The sequence below is a fragment of the Lepidochelys kempii genome, chromosome 8 (assembly GCF_965140265.1).
Source record: "Lepidochelys kempii isolate rLepKem1 chromosome 8, rLepKem1.hap2, whole genome shotgun sequence".
NCBI lineage: Eukaryota > Metazoa > Chordata > Testudines > Cheloniidae > Lepidochelys > Lepidochelys kempii.
The window spans coordinates 38,995,047-39,017,012 of record NC_133263.1 but is presented as its reverse complement, the minus strand read 5'-3'; the positions used below and the strand labels follow the sequence as shown (position 1 = coordinate 39,017,012).

At 46.8% G+C, this 21,966-nt stretch overlaps 1 protein-coding gene across 3 annotated transcripts in view; it reads left to right on the top strand.

The window, feature by feature from the left end:
• Positions 1 to 21,966, top strand: part of DIAPH1 (diaphanous related formin 1) — a 163,969-nt gene that overhangs the window by 116,961 nt on the left and 25,042 nt on the right. For all 3 annotated transcript variants that reach the window (XM_073356163.1, XM_073356162.1, XM_073356164.1), the window contains 8 exons: positions 10,920 to 11,015; positions 11,190 to 11,284; positions 11,549 to 11,650; positions 16,788 to 17,027; positions 17,189 to 17,318; positions 18,770 to 18,896; positions 21,100 to 21,262; positions 21,447 to 21,582. In XM_073356163.1, the coding sequence (XP_073212264.1) occupies positions 10,920 to 11,015; positions 11,190 to 11,284; positions 11,549 to 11,650; positions 16,788 to 17,027; positions 17,189 to 17,318; positions 18,770 to 18,896; positions 21,100 to 21,262; positions 21,447 to 21,582 (1,089 nt within the window). The remainder of the gene's footprint in view (positions 1 to 10,919; positions 11,016 to 11,189; positions 11,285 to 11,548; positions 11,651 to 16,787; positions 17,028 to 17,188; positions 17,319 to 18,769; positions 18,897 to 21,099; positions 21,263 to 21,446; positions 21,583 to 21,966) is intronic.

The window sequence follows — 21,966 nt, the reverse complement described above, 5'->3', positions numbered from 1 at the left end:
TTTGTGTGTGTGTGTGGAGGGGGAAAGAGCTGGATTATTGTACCAGGTGCTCCGGGCGTGGGGGTGGGGGTTGTCTTCCCCAGCTACAGTGGGAGCCCATGCAGAAGTAACAGTATGTGTGACCAATGATTTCCTGTTGATATAGCTTTCTTTATAATTTGTGGTGTATATCTCAGGTGTCCTGCTCCTCCCTCTTGGTGTCCCAAGTGCTGTACAGTGGGATTGAGGAGGCGGGGCTTGCTCAGCCCAGGAGCAGACACCAGGTGGCGCACCAAGCTTTGGGAAGCTTTATTCTGCCTGCTGTGCTGCAGGAGTTCCTCTCTGATATCTGTTCCCTCCCCCCCCCCCAAGCCCTTCTCCCCAAGATCCTGTACAAGTCAGGGGGAGGGGGCAGCACAGGGGAGTTGTGTGCTGTGTGTAATGCTAGCAGCCTTGTGCTTGTAGTGAAGTCAACAGCTGAATTCTGTACCTGAATGCCAGAGAGAAGTGGGGGCTTCTGGGGTCTGTGGCTCATAGCAGAGCAGTGTGTTCTGTCCTAATCTGGCAAACAGAGATCTCTGGGGAGGGGGCTGTGTTCTGCCCATGTGGGATCCAGGCATGTGGGGAAGAGGTATCTCTCTGGGGAGGGGGGGGTGTTCTGTCCCTGTAGGACCCAGGAATGCAGGGGGAAGAGGTGTTTGGGGAGGGGACTGTATTCTGTCCCTGTAGGACCCAGAGGAAAGGGTGTCTCTGGGAAAGGGGATGTGCTCCATTTGTCTTAGGGTACGTCTTAACTACCCGTCTTAACTACCCGCTGGCTCAGCAAGTAGTGATCGATCTATCGGGGATCGATTTATCGCGTCTAGTGTAGACGCGATAAATCGATCCCCGAATCCATGCCTGTACTCCACCTTGGCAGGAGGAGTAAGTGGAGTTGACAGGGGCGCCACCGCGGTTGACTCACCACCGTGAGGACGGCCAGGTAACTCGAACTAAGATACTTCGACTTCAGCTACGCGAATAGCGTATGTTAGTTCCAACCCCCCCCTCACCCCCTCAGTGCAGCCCAGGCCTTGGTTTTCTGTATAGCCCCTCTCTGCATGATTGCTGAGCTCTGCCTAGGAGCCTCAAAAAGTGTTTTGGCCTGAAGTGTGATGCTGTACCTGGAGGAATTATTTTGAGTGTTGGTTCGTAGGGGAGACTTTATTTATGTCTGAGCACAGTCACCCTTGGGGTCGGTCTGTTAGTTTTGAGTTTTTTTCAGGCAAGTAGTCCTACAGCGGGGGGGTCCTGTTCCCAAGACCTGGGTGTCTCCAGCTACATTGTTCCTATGAAATTTAGTTGTTTTGGGGATTGTAAAGATGAGACCGTCTTTGAGGTAGCCAAGTCTTCATCTGGCAGGTGTCTTGTACATTAGGGGACCAGAACTTTGAATTCTGCTGTGGACTTAATGGTGACCCATGAGATTCATGATATTTTGCATACACTTTTGTTGCTAATGAGGTATGTTGCTTCAGCCTCTTTGTAGCAGTTGCACCTTAGCCTAGTGAGTTACACTAGTCCCAACTGCAGGTGATGAAAGCATTGATCTCTGGCTAGGTCATCTTCTAAGAGGAGTGGGTGAAGCCTACCCACCTTTGAAGGGGGCATTGATATTCTTTCTGATTTATCACTGATAACCATCACTAGCCTATGTCAGTCATGAAGAGGATGGGGGTCAGAGTTTCCAGGGCTTCTGACTGGGTGATGGGTTTGAACTGGATCAGGGCAGGTGAGGTGGGAGCATTCCAGGTTCAGAGAAGGTTTCCCTTGTCTCTCTCTCTCTCTGATTTGAGTGATTTTTATCTATACAGTTGGAGGGAAGCTCTTAGTGATTGTCAGGCTTTGATCTGTGTGTATGCGGGCATTGTGGGCCAATTAACCACTTCCCATGTGGAACAGTTCTGCTGGTTGTGATTGGGTTAATGTGATTGTGTATGTGTGAGAGAGAGAGAGAGGTTGCTTAAGTGCTGTGTGTGTCTGTATGTGGCTTTGAGGTTATTAATTGGTTGTAGCTGATCTGGGTTTGTACCATAGATGCTCCAGTCATCTGCCTTTTTACCTCACTTGCCATAGCCCATTGGAGAACCACAATGACTCGTGTGGAAGGTGTGAAGGGCAGAGAAGTTTAGTGCAGCTACTCTATCTCCCCAGTGGTTTTGCTCAGGGTTTCAGATGGGTTTGGCTCTAGGGAGGTCGCTATGTCCTCAGCCACACAGGCTATTTTTGAATAGTAGGTTTAGCTATTTGGTAAGAAATGGATTCATGTGCTTCCTGTACGGGCCATGTTCAAGAAAGTGGCTTGATGATCCTCTGTCTATACAGCATCTATTTCTGTAGTGTCTGAGGGCCTAAGCACTGTTCCCCACTCTCCACATCTGTCTGTCTGTCTAGGCTGCTCAGCCCTACTTTTAGTTCACACTTGTGCCTCCTTGTTGAACTGTGCTGTTGAATGGTAAGTCAAAAATGACCTAATAGGTCTCTTCCACCTCTCCTGTCTGCTTCCTCAATTCCAAGACTCAATTTATTCTCCAGGGTATTTTGTACAGTTTAATCCTAAAGTCCCAAGCAATGGGACTTCTATCCCTTTCCTAGGGACATGATTGCACAGTTTAATAGATTTTATGTTTTTCCCCTTTCTTTAATCATGTTATCTTTGCCCACACCCTAAATCCTTCATGCGAGAGCTCCCCAGGAGCATAGCATGGGCGCTTCCTTCATCCTAAGAGCCTCTCTGATATCTGGGAATTGTTATAGCAGCTGCTTTTCCTTTAAGCTTCTCTGAGTTGCAGTGTCCTTCATTTATGTGTGCACACAGAAAATTAGGTCAGTGACTGTGTTTTCAGTCGCTGCTCTGTCTGCTTTTAGCCTAGGATATGAGCACGTGACAGGGGGAGGGAATCCAAGGGGAAGCACCATCATGGGTTAGCTTCTGAGGAGAGAGATATGCTGCTCTTCCCTTCCATGTTACTATGGGCAGTATAGTCTCAATGTGAAAGAAGAGCAGGGCATTGGGGCTAGTGGGGGCAGTCCTGAGAGAATGTGATTGGCAGTTAATGTTCCTTCTGCCAAATATATTTTCAGGAAATCTATCTGTTATTTAGATCAATGTTGCAGCTTAATACTGTCCCATGCACTCCTCAGTAGGTGGAGGGGTTGGTTCTGCCCTTTGTAGTCACCTATGAGCCAAACCAGCTGGGAGGAAGAATTTAATCAGAAAAATGTGAATGATAATTAGGAATCATGTAAGAACACTGCACTAGCCACCCCAAAAGCCACAATTGAGAAAGAAGGCTGTGTTAGTTAAATAAATGACCTGGTTCAAAGGGGAAGTGAAGGCAGCTATTTATATATTTTTTTAATATATAAATAAAAAACAAATGAAAGAAAGGGGAAGTTGATAGTATTGAATATAAATCAGAAGTTAATAATTTGTAGAAAATTAATAAGGGAAGCAAAGGGTCACAAGGAGCAATCTATGGCCAGCAGAATTAAGGACAATAAGGAGTTTTTCAAATATATCAGGACCAAAAAGAATCCTAACAGTGGTATAGGTCCATTATTAGATGGAAATGGTAGAATTATCAATAGTAATGCAGAAAAAGCAGAAGTTTTCAATAAATATTTCTGTTCTGTAATTGGGGGGGAAAACAGATTATATAGTCTCATCATATGGTGATAACACACTTTCTATTCCACTACACTCTCTTGGGGATGTTAAATGGAAGCTTTTAAAGTCAGACTTTTTAAAATCAGCAGGTCCACATGATTTCCATCCAAGTGTTGTAAAAGAGCTGGCTGAGGAGATGGTTGAACTATTAATGTTGATTTTCAATAAGTCTTGGAGCGCTGGGGAAGTTCTAGAATAGCAAAAGAAAGCTAATGTGCCAGTTTTTAAAAGGGTAGGTGGGATGACCTAAGTAATTAAAAGCCTGTCAGCCTGACACTATTTAACATTTTTATCAGTTTATTTAACGTAAAATCATAACTGATGAAGTTTGCAGTTGACACAAAAATGGGGGGCGTGGTAAATAATGAAGAGGACAGTTCACTGATACTGAGTGATCTGGATCGCTTAGTGAACTGGACACAATCAAACAATATGCATTTTAATATGGCTAAATGTATACATTTAGGAACAAAACATGTTGTCCATACTTACAGGACAGGGGGCTGTATCCTGGGAAGCAGTGACTCTGAAAACATTTGGAGGGGGTGGGGTGGATAATCAACTGAACACATGATCCCCCTAGACACTGTGGCCAAAAGAGCTAATGTGATCCTGGTATGCATAAATTGGAATCTTGAATGGGAATAGAAAAGTTATTTTACCTCTATATTTAGCACTGCAACTGCTGCTGAAATACTGTATCTAGTTTTAGTGCCCACAATTCAAGAAGGATTTTGGTACATTGGAAAAGGTTTAAAGAGCCACAAGAATGGTTAAAGGATTAGAAAACCTGCCTTGTAGTGATAGATTCAAAGAGCTCAATCTATTTAGCTTAACAAAGAAAATGTTAAGGGATGACTTGATTAGTCTAGAAGTACCTGCGTGGGGAACAAATATTTAATAATGGGCACTGCAGTCTAGCAGAGAAAGGATAACATAATCCAGTGGGTGTAAATAGAAACTAGACAAATTCAGCCTGGAAATAAGGCGTAAGTCTTTGACTGTGAGAGTAACTAACAGTGCATCCGATGAAGTGAGCTGTAGCTCACGAAAGCTTATGCGCAAATAAATTTGTTAGTCTCTAAGGTGCCACAAGTACTCCTTTTCTTTTTGTGAATACAGACTAACACGGCTCTCTACTCTGAAACCTAACAATTTACCGAAGGGTGTAGTGGATTCTCCATCACTAACCATTTTTAAATCAAGATTGGATGTTTTTCTCAAAGTTCCACTCTAGGAATTATTTTGGGGCAGCTCTCTGGTCTGTTTTATACTGGAGGTCAGACTAGATGATCATGATGGTCCCTTCTGGCTTTGGAATCTGTGAATATACGCAAGAGGACTTCATAGCCATGCTGCAGTTTGAGGGCGTTAATAACCCTTTCCTTCGTTCCTTCAGCTTGCCTCTATTGCTGCTTTCAGAGTAACAGCCGTGTTAGTCTTCTGGAATTAGTATATCCTCTGCTCCCATCCCTTGGGAGATCATGGGATCAATGGGGGGTGCAGTCTTTTCAATATGGGATTACTTCAACCCATGATGTCACACGCAGCCAATGAAGGAGTGAGCTTTTAGGTGTCTGGACAGCATGCCATCTCAGTCTTCTCTCTTCTTGGGGAAGCTACTGCATATCTGAGAAGGTGAGGATGGCAGAGGGGGATGGGATCCTGGGGCCAGGGCCAGGCTCTTTTAGGGTGTGTTTAGACCCCTAAAATGCAAATTCCTGGAGTGATGACTGGAAGATCCCCCAACCCAGAAAGAAAAGAGCCTGTGACACAATGCCTGTCAAAGATAAGAAATGAGCCTCTGTCAAGGTGTGAGACATTTTGCCAGTGCACCAAGGGGAAGATTCAATATGTAGGGCCCTACCAAATTCATGGACGTGAAAAACACATCACAGATTATGAAATTTGGTCTTTTGCGTGCTTTTACCCTATACTATACAGATTTCACTGGGGAGACCAGCGTTTCACAAATTGGGGGTCCTGACCCAAAAGGGAGTTGCAAGGGGGTCGCAGGATTATTTTAGGAGGGGTCACAGTATTGCCACCCTTACTTCTGCACTGCTGCCTTCAGAGCTGGGCAGCCGAGAGTGGCGGCTGCTGACTGAGGCCCCAGCTCTGCAGGCAGCAGCGCAGAAGTAAGGGAGACAGTACCACATCATGCCATCCTTATTTCTGCACTGCTGCTGGTGCTGCCTTCAGAGCTGGGCTCCCGGGCAGCAGCCACCACTCTCCAGCTGCCCAGCTCTGAAGGCAGTGCTGCCACCAGCATAGGCGCCGACTCCATGGGTGCTCTGGGGCTGGAGCACCCACGGGGGAAAATTAGTGGGTGCTCAGCACCCACCGGCACCAGTCAACTGTTTATGAGGCCTGTGGGCCACATCAGCTGTTCAGTGGGGCTGTCGAGGGGGGCAATCAGCAGTTTTTTGCAAAGCTGGGAGCCACCACCAATCAGCTGTTTCCGGCTCTGAGCTGCTTCACTGATCAGTGCAGCCAAAACAGCTCTTCCCAGCAGGGCTGTTTAGCTGTTTTTTGGCCACCAGGCAATCCATGACATGGATTCTGCTCCTGGGGCAGGGGCTGAGTGACCCCACCGCCCCGCCTCCTCCTCCTACTTGCTTCTCACGGGCAGCAGACTGCTTTCTGTGGCTCTGCAGCTGAGCAGCTCCCAGCCTCGCTTCAACCTCTCAGCCAGCTAAAGACAGTGGCAGCAGCTGATAAGTGTATTTCAAAGCGGGTCTTGGGGTGAGGGTGGCTGGGGGGGGACTGAAACCCCTTCCCAGGTGGCTGTGCTGAGAGCCGGCACCTGGCGGCTGGCCGTTTGCATGGGAGGGCACCGGCTGCTGCCCAGCTGTCTGCCTCTGGCAGGGGGCTCAGTCAGAGGCGTCTCCAAAAACATCCCCTGGACCCCCGCAGCACAGAGAGACTGAGAGTACCAGCCCCCACCGGGCAGCTGGACCGGGATGGGCATGGGGGGGGGTCTCCTGGGCTGCTGTAGCATGCGGTGCCCCCCTGCTTGCCCTCCCTGCCCAGTCAGGGACACCTGCCTCTCAGGGACAGTGGCCATGTCTATGCAGTGCGCTTGGTCCCCCTCCCTGGCATCTGGGTGACTGCCTCTTATGGGAGTGGCGGGGTTGAAGGGAAGAGGCAGTGGGGAAGGGATGGGGTGGGGGAGAGAGAAACTCCAAGCTACCAGGGGAAACCTTCCTAGCAGTGCAATCTCTGCCTTGGGGTGTGCCACAAGTCTTCCTTTTCTTTCTCCCAAGGGAAGGGCTAGTGTGTGACCCTTGGGGTACAACCTGGGCTGGAACTATCTCCTGTTTAGTCCATGTGGTCTGGCAAACACAAGTCCAAGCATCATGTTGAGGGGAGGGGGGACATTGCTGAATCCCAGGGTTGAGTAATTCTCTGGTGATGGTCATTGAATTGCTAATTGTAATTCATGTGCTGCACAATGGCTGGTGATGGTTGTGTAACATCCACCCAGTCATTTGGTCAAGTGCCTTGTTGTTTCTGGGGAGTTGCCTTCTGGGCTACTCCCAAATTTGCAGCATATTTCATTAATACCATACAGCACAATCTCATAATTTCATACACTTTAATGATGTACATATTTCGACAGAACAGTGGGTTTCAGCAAATCATAACCTTTCCCATGATACCTTACATGGCATGCTTTATATGAAATATAAAGAATATATACAAATGATAAATATGGGGCTTAAAGAGCACAGTATGCCACTACCCCAAGGGATAGAGCAGTGGCTCTCAAACTTCTTTACATGACCCCTTTCACGTAGCAAGCCTCTTGAGTGCGACCCCCCCCCTTTACATTAAAAACACTTTTTATATATTTAACACCATTATAAATGCTGGAGGCAAAGCGGGGTTTGGGGTGGAGGTTGACAGCTTGCGACCCCCCATGTAATAACCTCATGACCCCCTGAGGAGTCCCGACACCCAGTTTGAGAACCCCTGGTATAGAGTGTCACAGCTAGAAACCCCAAGGCTTGGGACTTTTAAAAGGAGACTGGACAAAACATGCAGTAAGGATCAGCCCTGCATTGGCAGGGAGATGGACTGAGCCAGGATGATCACTGTCAAGGTTCCTCCCCCACTCTGAACTCTAGGGTACAGATGTGGGGACCTGCATGAAAAACCTCCTAAGCTTATCTTTACCAACTTAGGTCAAAACTTCCCCAAGGTACAAAATATTCCACCCTTTGTCCTTGGATTGGCCGCTACTACCACCAAACTAATACTGGTTACTGGGGAAGAGCTGTTTGGACGTGTCTTTCCCCCCAAAATACTTCCCAAAACCTTGCACCCCACTTCCTGGACAAGGTTTGGTAAAAAGCCTCACCAATTTGCCTAGGTGACTACAGACCCAGACCCTTGGATCTTAAGAACAATGAACAATCCTCCCAACACTTGCACCCCCCCCTTTCCTGGGAAATGTTGGATAAAAAGCCTCACCAATTTGCGTAGGTGACCACAGACCCAAACCCTTGGGTCTGAGAACAATGAAAAAGCATTCAGTTTTCTTACAAGAAGACTTTTAATAAAAATAGAAGTAAATAGAAATAAAGAAATCCCCCCTGTAAAATCAGGATGGTAGATATCTTACAGGGTAATTAGATTCAAAAACATAGAGAACCCCTCTAGGCAAAACCTTAAGTTACAAAAAAGATAGACAGAAATAGTTATTCTATTCAGCACAATTCTTTTTTCAGCCATTTAAAGAAATCATAATCTAACACATACCTAGCTAGATTACTTACTAAAAGTTCTAAGACTCCATTCCTGGTCTTTCCCCGGCAGAAACCAGCATATAGACAGACACACAGACCCTTTGTTTCTCTCCCTCCTCCCAGCTTTTGAAAGTATCTTGTCTCCTCATTGGTCATTTTGGTCAGGTGCCAGCGAGGTTACCTTTAGCTTCTTAACCCTTTACAGGTGAGAGGAGCTTTCCCCTGGCCAGGAGGGATTTCAAAGGGGTTTAACCTTCCCTTTATATTTGTGACACGCCTCCGAAATCTCAGCTAGGGTGAAACACTGGCTGGGATTTCTTCCTGGAGCTCTAGGAAAAACAGAGTTAATAAGACACATGCATCTCTAAATATACTACCAAGTACATAAAGACTAACAATATTTTCCACATCTCAAGGACAATTTTAACCAGTTGATTCTGGGAAACTTTCATGGGAGAGTGCATCAGCCACTTTGTTAGAAGCTCCTGAGATGTGTTGGATGTCGAAATCAAAATCTTGGAGAGCTAAACTCCACCGAAGAAGTTTTTTGTTAGTTTCCTTGACGGTGTGAAGCCATTTCAGTGCAGCATGGTCGGTTTGCAGGTGGAAACGCCGTCCCCAAACATATGGGCGTAGCTTTTCCAGAGCGTAGACAATGGCGTAACATTTTTTTTCAGTGACTGACCAGTTGCTTTCCCTCAGACAGTTTTTTGCTGAGAAACACTACAGGGTGGAATTCTTGATCAGGTCCTTTCTGCATTAAAACTGCTCCCACACCACGCTCGGACGCATCTGTGGTTACTAGGAACGGTTTGTCAAAGTCTGGGGCCCTTCGTACAGGGTCAGACATGAGTGTCGCTTTAAGCTTGTTAAAGGCCTTCTGACACTTTTCGGTCCACTGAACAGCATTTGGCTGTTTCTTTTTGGTTAGGTCTGTCAGTGGGGTTACCTTTAGCTTCTTAACCCTTTACAGGTGAGAGGAGCTTTCCCCTGGCCAGGAGGGATTTCAAAGGGGTTTACCCTTCCCTTTATATTTATGACAATCACAGAGGGCTTTTCCCCCTGGAACTTCTATTATTCCATCCCACTCTCCTGGGAGTATAAATTCTGGTACTAAAGACCTAGTGCCGGGATCCCATATTGCCTTGCACTGGAATTGGGAATTAGTGCCCTGACGTGCATCTCCTCCTATTGGGCCAGTGTAGATCCTGCTGTTAGTACAGCTATTTGCAGGTGCCCTTGTATTTAGCTGAACCCTGGGACTCCGTCCCTGTGTATAGCCCCACTAAACTGAGAGCTAAACTGACACTACTATCCTGCTGTGTGGATACGAGTGTGCTTGCACAGTGAATTTTTGGCATGCACACGTGGCTATATTTATCTCATTGTGCTGGTAGTGCTACTTTCTTGGTGTAATGATGACATTATGCTAAGATGAATCCTGAAAATAGTGCCCTGGTGTGATGGTCACTCTGTGCTGTTCATGTGAATCCTGCATTTTTGTATGCTGTGTTGTTGTAGCCCTGTTGTTCCCAGGAAATTAGAGTGACAAGGTGGATGAGGTAATATCTTTTATTGGAGCAACTTTTGTTGGTGAGAGAGAGAGAAGCTTTGGAGCTTTCACAGAGTTCTTCTTCCTGAAGAAGAGTTCTGTGAAAGCTCCAAAACTTCTCTCTCTCACCAACAGAAGCTGGTCCAATAAAAGATATTACCTCATCCACCTTTCTTCTCTAATGTGAATAGCCTCCTTCCAAAACTGTCAGAGGTGCTCGGAGGAGGGGGCGGAGAGGAGCGAGCGGTGGGCAGACTGGGGAAGGGACGGAGCGGGAGTGGGGCCTTGGGAGGGGACGGAGCGGGGGTGGGGCCTTGGGAGGGCACCCACCGGCAAAACCAAAAGTCAGCACCTATGGCCACCAGCAGCAGTGCAGAAGTAAGGGTAGCAGTACCGCAACCCTCCCCACACACAATAACGTTGCAATACCCCCCCACCCCCCAACTCCTTTTTGGGTCAAGTCCCCTACAATTACAACACCATGAAATTTCAGATTTAAATACCTGAAATCATGAAATTTACAATTTTTAAAAATCCTATGACCATGAAATTGACCAAAATGGACCGTGAATCTGTTAGGGCCCTGTCAATATGGGCTTTTTCACCCATCTCTGAGGTCTGTCTGCTTGCCCAGTACATATTGCAGCAAATGTCATATTGCTAGGATATTTCTCTTCTGTCTGGGAGAGTCAAGGCTGCTTCTCTGTCCCTGAGCAGGAAGGTAAGGCTAGTGAGAGTAGCCGCCCTCCTCTCTCCGTCTCCTCTGTAAATGTCTGTGGCCTGTGTAGTGGTTTGTGGAACATGGACTGGACTGAGCTCTGAGCAGCAGGCAGCTTTATTTGGCAGGTGTGTGGAGAAGCACTGTGCTTCCAAGATGTGGGTGAAAGCTCCTTTTGTCTCTACTGACCTTAATTTCCTGTGCACGCAGCAAAGCAAGACCAGGAAGGCGGACAGGAGAAGAGTACACAAAAGAAAAAGGTCAAAGAGCTGAAAGTGTTGGATTCAAAGAGTGCACAGAATCTCTGTGAGTATGTTGGAATTAGGGAATTGCCCATGAGTCCAGGGGTGTGCATAAGCTTCCTGATGGGGCTCAATAGAGAGAGCCGACTGAGGCATAAAGTGACTTTGTCTCTATGTATTTCTTGGCTGAACACTGTCCCCACAGATTTATTTGTGCTTCTTTTTGTTACTCTGGCAGCGATTTTCCTGGGCTCCTTCCGTATGCCTTACGAGGAGATCAAGAATGTAATCATGGAGGTGAATGAGGCTGTGCTGACCGAGTCCATGGTGCAGGTGAGTGAGGATCAGGGAGGCAAATATCTTTCCCTGCAGTGGAGACTCCTTGTATTTGCTGGTCTGAGGTCTGTTTGGAGAAATGAGCTGATGGGATATCAGTCTTTCCTAAGAGCATTGCCTCCTTTCTTGGGTAGGAGGCTCCATGGCTTCCAGAGCTGCCTTCATTCCACATCATGTAGGAGTCACCCACCTTCTCTTGCTCTTGCCAGGGGGCCTGATTCATATGACTGTGCTTCACTGACTCACGTGTTTCTCCCTCAGAACCTGATTAAGCAGATGCCAGAGCCAGAACAGCTGAAAATGCTGTCAGAGCTGAGAGACGAGTACAATGAACTGGCTGAGTCTGAGCAGTTTGGTGTTGTGGTGAGTGCCCTGCCCTTGGAGTCAGAGACAGGTTTGATAGGATACCATTGTGCAGCTGCTCATGTGCACAGCATGTGGAGTCTCCCCACCAGGCCTGCAGTGTGTGTGATGCTGTTGTCCCCTTCCCTTCCCAGATCTGATCCCCCCCCTACCTCCCACTTAGTGTGTTCGTGGCATTGCCTTGGTATGTCCACTGTCTGGGAGTTGTGCATTTTATCTTGAGTCCTGAAACAGCTTTGGAGGGTTGCACACATTGATCCTCAGACGCCTCTCTGCCCTCGCAGTGGGTTACAAATGATAGTTCCTGTGTCACTGGCCTTCAAGAGGGAGTGGGGCCAGAGCACCTGGGAATTGTCAGCTGCTTCCCAGTTAGGCTTAAACGAGGGCACCTGGGACCTGGAGGTAGGAGGGAGACTCAGAGCTGCTTGAGAGCACTAAGAAAAGGGAAAATGAGAGCTATCTGTGAGTGAGGAGACTGGAGGAGGAGGAGGGAGAACTAGTCAGAAAGCCAACGGAGGGATTAGCCTGCTGAGCTTCCTGAGCCCAAGAGAGGGCTGGAGGCTGTATGCTGGCTAGCTGAAGCCAGAGGGCCAGAAAGCTAGGGGCAAGGAATCATAGAATATCAGGGTTGGAAGGGACCTCAGGAGGTCATCTCAAAGCAGGACCAATCCCCAGTTTTTGCCCCAGATCCCTAAATGGCCTTCTCAGGGATTGAATTCACAATCCTGGGTTTAGCAGGCCAATGCTCAAACCACTGAGCTATCCCTCCCCCGGCAACGTGAGAGATGCTGGAGCTGCACTAGAGAGCCTCAGTATAGAGAGAGATGCTGGGCTCTACTTGATGTACTATCTGAACTATGGCTGTGGAGCTTGCATTATGGTTTATGTGCAATGGCCTTTCTTTTGTAATAAATTAACCTTGCAAGGGTTGTTTGTACTCAGAAGCAGTGAAGGGGAAACTTAGGCAGCTGCACCTGGTGTGGTGTGGCTTGTCGAAGAGGGCACTCCAGGTGGGATCACTTCATGATGCTGCTACTCGGCAGTGTTTTTCTGGTGATAATTTCCCTTTCCCCAGCTTCGCACTTCAACTATGGTTAGTGGTATCTGTGTGTTGTTTTTTTTTTAAATTCCAGTTACAAGCCAGCTTTCACAAAACAAAATACATTTATTCTTAGGGCACTGTCCCATCGGGCAAATCCTAGCATTACAGAGAACATAAAAAACAGTAAAAAGGGTTCCAGAGTAACAGCCGTGTTAGTCTGTATTCGCAAAAAGAAAAGGAGTACTTGTGGCACCTTAGAGACTAACCAATTTATTTGAGCATAAGCTTTCGTGAGCTACAGCTCACTTCATCAGATACATACTGTGGAAAGTCACCCAGAATTCACCTACTACAGGACAGTCCTAACAAAGAAAATAACAGAACGCCACTAGCCGTCACCTTCAGCCCCCAACTAAAACCCCTCCAACGCATTATCAAGGATCTACAACCTATGCTGAAGGACGACCCAACACTCTCACAAATCTTGGGAGACAGGCCAGTCCTTGCCTACAGACAACCCCCCAACCTGAAGCGAATACTCCCAGCAACCACATATCACACAACAGGAACCCAGGAACCTATCCTTGCAACAAAGCTTGCCAACTGTACCCACATATCTATTCAGGGGACACCATCACAGGGCCTAATAACATCAGCCACACTATCAGAGGCTCGTTCACCTGCACATCTACCACTGTGATATATGCCATCATGTGCCAGCAATGCCCCTCTGCCATGTACATTGGTCAAACTGGACAGTCTCTACATAAAAGAATAAATGGTCACAAATCAGATGTCAAGAATTATAACATTCATAAACCAGTCGGAGAACACTTCAATCTCTCTGGTCACTCGATTTCTGATCTCAAAGTGACTATCCTTCAACAAAAAAAACTTCGAAAACAGACTCCAACGAGAGACTGCTGAATTGTAATTAATTTGCAAATTGGATACAATTAACTTAGGCTTGAATAGAGACTGGGAATGGTTGATTCATTATAAAAAGTAACCTATTTCCCCTTGTTTATTCCTTTCCCCCCCACCCCCACCCCACCCCCCACTGTTCCTCAGACGTTCTTGTTAAACCCTGGATTTGTGCTGGAAATGGCCCACCTTGATTATCATACACATTGTAAGGAGAGTGATCACTTTAGATAAGCTATTACCAGCAGGAGACTGGGGTGGGGGGAGAGAAAACCTTTTGTAGTGATAAACACCCATTTTTTCATGGTCTGTGTGTATAAAAACATCTTCTGTATTTTCCACAGTATGCATCCGATGAAGTGAGCTGTAGCTCACGAAAGCTTATGCTCAAATAAATTGGTTAGTCTCTAAGGTGCCACAAGTACTCCTTTGCTTTTTAGTAAAAAGGGTTAGTTCTCCTGGTTGCAAGTTCATGTCAGGCTTCAGATCAAGAACTAGAACAAGCTTGGGACAGTCCAGCTGTTTCTTTCTAGCATTTGGGCCTTTGATCTCTGATCTCCTGTATCTCCAGTCAATGTGCTCTCCTAAGGACAAAGCTTCAAAAGCCTGGGTTTTTGTATAAGTACTATTGTTGAATTTGCTTTAAGCACCCTCAGGGATTCCCCAGGAAACCCACTTAACACTTAATGTTGCAAAAGTCCAAGCCTGTCTGGCATGTTTCAGTATAGTCACTGAACACTTACACTTCCCAAGTCTCTCATCTATTACACCTGACATTTTGTTTTCCGACTGTCACCCTGCCCTGCTTGGACCAGCCTGCAGCTTCCTCTTGCTCTGCAGCTTTCCCCACAAAGGGAAGTTAATTGGATCACAGTACATGCTCCTTTATGGAGCCAACCAGCAGCAGGTAGGAAAGCAAGAAACAAGGGTCCAGGGAGTGGAGGAGACACAATTGTAGGCTGGAGAACAGTGCAGCAGCTGAGACCTGAGAAGCTGGGGAGAAAAGCTGCTGAAGCCAGCTACCAAAACCTTCCCTTTCCTGGCACATAGGGGGAAGAGGAGGTTCTGAGCTGGGTTGCCTTGGCCAGCATCACAGGAGCCAACGCCCAAAGAGTAGAGTCAGGGTGCCCAGAGAACAGTAACAAAACTCATCCTGGAAAATAGTCATTTACATTTTACATCAGTAAGAATTTTCAATTTAGTCATAGCTGGGTGGTTTTTGTGGGGGCTGGGAGGATGAGAACAAAGGATATGGATATTTCATGACAGTAGAATTATTATTGTTGTCTTGGAATTTAGGGGTTTTCCTTGCAGCATCTGGTCCCACTGTGCTGCCTCTGAAGGTCCCACTCTTCAATATCCCACCAGCGTCAGCAACTGCAGTCTAGTGTTCAGTCTTGGCACTACCTTCATTCCAGTAGTTCAGTAAGTAGACTCAGGGGATCATCACAGTGTCTACCAGTTACCAGCATCAGTCAGTTTCTTCAGCCACATCTTATTCCCAGGGTGAAACCTGGTCATGAAATGCCAATGGAAAGCCCAGACCAATAATAATTTATTTCCTTCCTTCCAGTCTAGTTCACTGACTGGACCACAGCCAAACCCAAGGGGTAGGATATCTAATTTCTTAGACACGTGGTTCTAGTCCTTCCCCACCCCTGTTTTCTATTGTAGAAAGCAAGACAAGAATTGGATTACAGAATCCTAATAATCTTGGTTGGGACCCATTAGCTGTGGTGTCTGGGCATTCTTGTGCTTATGAAAGAACTACCTGTGCTCTTAACCAGAGTTTCCAGAAGGAAATTCTGAGCCAGTCGCTTCACCTAGTGGCACGGATGTTGGAACCTTAGCCAATCTTAGACGCTTTGAGTCATTTATTCAAATAGAAGCATTTCTGTGTGTTCTTATAGTAAGGATGTGGCATCTCAGGTATGGCCTGTTCTTGTCATTTTGGAGCGTTTATTGTTCTTGATGAAATCTGGGTTATCTTTTTCTATAGTTAAGGTACATTTAGTCCCTAGAATGAGTTGTTCCACATGGATGGTAATTGTCATTGCTCATCCTTTGGTGAAACTATTTCCAAAGGGTCTTTTGCCTGTATACCCACCAATCTGTAAATCACCTAGTGTTTGGGATTTGAACTTGACCCTCCCTAGACTCATGGATGATCTGCTTGAGTCAATTCCTGACCAAGATAATGTAAATTTCATCCCAGGCCATTTCCTTTCTGAACTTCTTTCTAAGCCCACAAGCTGGCCTTGAAGCTACTATTGAGCTAGAACTAAACAGTTTAATAAATTGCCTGGTTGTCATAAGAAAGGAAGAAGACCAAGCAACAAGCAATCTTCTATCAGTAACAGTGTACATTCAGCTATGTTATCTTAGATAGGGGTTCAAGTGTCAAGGAGCTATGGCTGCTTCAATGACCTGCTTCTTTGAGACTAAGACTACCATGAAGATCCTGTGTCATGGCTACGTTCGGGTGTAGTCTCTTGAGATTGGATCTGGATTTGATGTTCACCTTGGGAGGCCAGTGCTTCTGTCTCTGTTTAAATATATGCTTCTGAGTAACCCTGCCGCAGGTTCATTGCTATTACATCCCAAATCAGATGTTAGACTCTGATTTGGGAAAGCATCCCTATTCAGGAAAGCACTAAAGCACAGCCTTCATGTGCTTGAACCCAACAGGACTTCAGAGCCTATTTCCATGCTTTCTGGAATTGTGGCCTTAGAGTGGGAATCTGCAATGACGATTGTATGCAAGGGAAGGGCAGTTTACCTACCAGTAATTGAAGTTCTCCATGTGTATTTACTCTGCAGAGCTATGCTTCCTTGCCCATTTTCCCCTCATCTTTGTGGTCTAGAATTAGATTTTGCATACATGGAGTGGAACTGAGTATGGTTAGGCATGTGGGCATTACAGTCTAAATTTAAAAAATCTAATGTACCTTATGTTTGACTGAGTGTCAGTGTGTGTATCTTCTATGGTTAGTTGCTCTTAAATGATTCTGGGACTCGCAAGGTATAGCACACACCTCCTAGAGAGTGGATCTGCAAAGAGCTACCATCACTGGTAAGTAGGCTTCCTTTCCTGTCCCCTTCCCTTCTCAGAACACCTTGTTTTCCGTTCCCCCTGTGTGTGACACTGTTCCTGTCCCCTTCCCTTCTCAGATTAGCTCGGTTTCCTGCCTGCGGCCCCGCCTCAATGCCATCCTCTTCAAGCTGCAATTTAATGAGCAGGTGGAGAATATCAAGCCTGAGATTGTCTCAGTAACAGCAGCCTGTGAGGAAGTACGCAAAAGTAAGAGCTTTTCCAACCTGCTGGAGATAATCCTACTGGTGGGCAACTTCATGAATGCAGGCTCTAGGAATGCTGGTGCCTTTGGCTTCAACATTAGCTTCCTCTGCAAGGTGAGTGTTTTTTCCATGGGCAGGTCAGGGCATTGCTTCCTCTGTGTTTTTCACACAGGGAAACCTTCAGGCATCTGTGCTTGGGGCAGCAAACCACTCTTGGCTAGTTTCGAGTAATCTGTGTGCTGTCCCATTCTCACAGCCAGTTTTCTCATTACCAGCTCCGAGACACAAAATCCACTGATCAGAAGTTAACATTGCTGCACTTCCTGACTGAGCTGTGTGAGCAGCAGTACCCTGATGTAATGAAGTTCCCTGATGAGCTCATCCACGTGGAGAAAGCCAGTCGAGGTATTTGTTGTTGTAGTGTGGGTGGAGAGTGTTACAGAAGGTGGTGTCAGAATAGGTGAAAGGTGGTGCAGGGTTACATGTGGGGTGCTGATATTGTTTTGGGAGAGTGGAGCTTTGTCTCTCTGTGTGGGTAGGAGTGGGAGAGTGGATCTTGAGCATGTGGAACAAAGACCATTTTTGTTTCTGTGTAAATGGACATTAGGCCAAAAGGTTGCTGTTGAAGCTAGTTCCCAGTGGTATGTGGTTTTGTGAGTATGATAAAAGGAAGGCCTCTCTGGACTGAGTAGTAGGGCTGCGCTGTGCTGTGTAGGGTTGTGAGGGACGCTCCCTGTACTCCCAGGTGTCCGTCCTTCCATTTGTTATATCTATTGTTTGTCCTGTGTGGAAGGCTGGCTGTGTTTAGTCTGTGTCCAAGGAGGAAGGAAAGAGGAGAGCAGCAGGATGCAGAGTGCAGATGTATCCTTCCTTCAGAGAGCAGGAATGGAAGCTGTCAGCAGAGTGCCCGGGGTCCTGGCTCCCCTTTCAATTCTGTATTCACTAACCAGCCTCATGTTTCTCTTCCATTAGTACTGATCACATATTCCTTTTTAGCCCTCAAGCTGTCTTCTGACCACAAACACAATAGAAATTCTAATATAAACAAACACCCTGTTTCTCAAGTGCACTGTGCTTCGTGCTGAAGGGGGCAAAGGTGGTTTTACGCTATCTTTGTAGATCACCAATCCTCGTTTAGCCTGAGGGCTGCTACAAGTGCCACCAAGCGATCTGTGACCCAAAGAAACTGTTCTGGCAGCCAGAAATCACTGAACCATAGAGGATCTCCTAGGCCGGGGGTTGCAAAGGAAGATGGTGTAGAACCTCTAGGCTGGGGGGAAGTCACAGGCAGCCTGTGTATGGCCCCTTACAAGAATGGCACAAAGGCAGCATAGTGGGGCCAGGAATCTGGCCCATCATCCCTTGCTTGTGCCCATTTGGACAGGGGAAGAGGAATGAGTGGAATGCTAGAGACATCGTCCGTCTGCTGGGTGTAGAAAACAAGTCCGCTTTGCCCTTCACCTGAGCTGATACCATCCATGAGTATATAGGGCCCTGTCTATGGTATGAACTGCTGCCAAGGACCCCAGGGAGCTTTGGTCTTGTCTGCACTGGCACAACGCCATTGTACTGGTGGAACTAGCCTTGCATTGAACTGGGTTAAGCTACACCAGTGTAAATGGTTAGAGCCCTGATGCAAAATTTGTATCTACATCCAATTCACAAACATGGCCCCGTGGATGTGGATATCCATGGATATAAAGCAGATATCCGCAGATTTGCAGGGTTCTATAAATAGTGCCTTTTCTCTGCATGGGTGCAGTTACAGTTGTATTTAAAATCCCACTGTGGACAAGGCCTTGATTTTGATGTGTATGTTGGGAATATCATACTCCATCTTTGTCTATCTCTTTCAGTCTCTGCTGAGAATTTACAGAAGAATTTGGATCAGATGAGGAAACAGATTTCAGACCTGCAGCATGATGTTGAGAAATTCCCCACTGCCACAGATGAGAAGGACAAATTTGTGGAAAAAATGACCATATCCTTTACCCCTAAGAAAGAGGGGCCTGTACAGGGGCACATGTTAGGGCAGAAGAGATCTCCAGTGCACTGCAAGGTTGTGGGGAGCTAGCACATGGGTATGTCCTGTGGAAGAAGACATCTCTGACATGGTGTTGGGAAAAGGCATGTTCATGCATGACTGAAGGGATCCCTGGTTCATTGTTTAGATGCACTATGCCATCAGCAGAGGAATCTCCACTTACTTCCAGGTCCTTGGATGCTGTGTGCAAGGGGATCCCCAGTGCCTTGTGGGCTCGTGTGTCTGTTACTCGTCTGGGTGCCAAAAATGCTTGGTACTTTGCGAGTTTGCTGGAAGTTGGTCTGCAGCTATGTGCCACAGACAGCAGGATTCTCTGTGCACCATATGGTGACGGCTGGAACTCAGGGTGTACCTCTACTGAGGGCAATATTTGGTATGCTACATTGTCTTGGGGAGTTGCTACCACAGGCAAGGGAATTCCATGTTCTGTGAGATGAGAGTTGGTACTTGGCATCTACCATGAGTGAGAGTATTCCTGTGCTACTGTTGGGGGACAAAACTGGGATGTAGATACGCTGTATTTGCATGTGTTTTGGGGACAAAAGCGCTCAGATGCAGGCACATTGCAGAGTGATGGTCAGGCTGACAGGTAGTCTGCTCTGGCTGAGGGGATTCTGGTGAGTTGCATGGATTTGGGATGCGGTTGTGTTGACTCCCACTGTACTGTGGTGGTGTGACACTCTGTACCTCGGGGGAACACCCAGCACCCCCATGTTGATCCTTGTAAAATGATTTTATGATATCCAATGCAAAGTTTGTCATGTCAGGTGTCTTCGGAAGGCTCATATTGCACTGAGCATTGTTGTTATAGTGATGTTATAGTAGTTGTTACAGTAATGTTATAGGTTATAATTTCATGTATATAGTTATGAGGCTGAAAATATATCCTCATGGCTTAAAGCAAGCCCAGGCAAAAACTCTCCAAGAGCAGAGAGGCAGTTCACACATTATCAGGGCATGTATGGAGCAAACAGGAACAAAGGACACTGGCCTAGGCAGCAACAAAAGGATCTGTTGGACTCTTGAGTGAGTCACCCCCCTTCCTTTTGTCAGTTTGGGACTGCAATGAAGTAATGCTTACCTGACTCTGAAGGGGGGCGAGGACAAAGCCAAGAGGAAAGAAAGAACATGATAAAAGGGAGAGACGTTTGCAGCGTGCCATGCTCTTCCTCTCTCTTCCACAGACACCACACCAAGCGACTGAAGCGCTGATCAAAGGGGAGAGCCTGGCTGAAGAGCAACCAGTCAGCTAGAGAAGCATCTACGTTTGTAAGGGCATTAAAAGTGTTAAGATCAGCTTAGAATGCATTTTGCTTTTGTTTCATTTGACTAAATCTGACTTGTTATGCTTTGACTTATAATCACTTAAAATCTATCTTTCATAGTTAATAAATCTGTTTGTTTATTCTACCTGAAGCAGTTGTTTGGTTTGAAGCATGTCAGAATCTCCCCTTGGGATAACAAGCCTGGTGCATATCAATTTCTTTGTTAAATTAACGAACTCATATAAGCTTGCAGCGTCCAATGGGCGTAACTGGACGCTGCAAGACAGAGGTTCCTAGGGTTGTGTCTGGGACCGGAGATATTGGCTAGTGTCATTCGGTTGCAGAATTGAAGGAGCGTCTTACATACCAGAGGCTGTGTGTGAACAGCTCAGGAGTGAGGGTTCTCACATCAGAGCAGGGTAAGCCTGGCTCCCAGAGTCAAGGATTGGAGTGACCTAGCAGATCACCGGTCCAGATAACACCAGAGGGGAACATCACAGGTAGTAGGGGCCATATAGAAGGAGCAGCACTGGTGCACTGTAAGGTCTCCCTTTGTAAGGGAATCCCTGGCAGGAGCGTGCTGTGGGAAGTCCAGTACATGCCATGCATATTCACACCTAGCCCTTCCTCCTCCCCCTTTAACATAAGACACTGAACCCTTGACCTCTTGAGCAGAGAATACTGGGGTGCACCCAGATGAGTATGCTGGGGATCACTGCAGTTGGAGGGGAAGTTCTCTATGCTGTCAGAGGAATCTTGCAAGCTAGAGAAGAGCCAATTGGTTAACCAGATAATTCTGGTACATGCACACACTATCCCTCACCCCTGTGTTTCCACAGAGCAGCTGATTTTAATCCTTGACTCTCAGATTTCACATCTTTGTGAAGGATGCTCAGGAGCAGTATGAAAAGCTGCGAATGATGCACTCAAATATGGAGAATCTTTTTAAGGAGATGGGCCAGTACTTCCTGTTTGATCCCAAGAAAATATCCATTGAGGAGTTCTTCATGGATCTGCACAACTTCAGGAACATGTTTCTGGTGAGCCAAGGGACCCTTTCCTCATCCTACCACTTAGCTCAGACCATTCCATCCTGTGCACCTAGCCCTGGTGTGATCTTTTCTCATCCTTTCCTACTGGGAAAGTAACTCTGTCTGTACAGTTACGCCCCTCTCAGACCTTTGCATCATCAGTTGCCCAAATAGCTGTTTTTCTCATTTGCAGCAATCTGCCAAGGAGAATCAGAAGCGGCGTGAGACAGAGGAGAAGATGCGCCGAGCAAAACTGGCGAAGGAGAAAGCTGAGAAGGAAAGACTGGAGAAGCAGCAGAAGAGAGAGCAGCTGATAGACATGAATGCAGGTACTAGAGGCAGTATGGTGATAAGTGAGGGGCAGTAGAGGTTCTGGTCTGAATGTGAAGCTGTAGCTATATTGTGGGTTGTAAGGTGCAAGAGAAAAGGGAAATGGCTTTGGGCCCCTGGTTGGGGTCTCAGTGATGGAGACAGCTCAGCACATGGAGAGGTCCTCTGACTAAGCATAGTGAATGTTTCTGTGTGAACGCCTTGGCTTCCAGCAGCAGCACAGAGCATTAGACTTTGGTTTGGGTTTATGCTGATTTATACATCCCCATAGCATTGCAGAGTTCTTCACAGACCAAAAAGAGTGAGCTGAGGAGCTTACCACCTATGTCAAATGTGGCAAATTACATGGCACAGGGAGAGGCACTGAACAAAAGGGGAGGGAA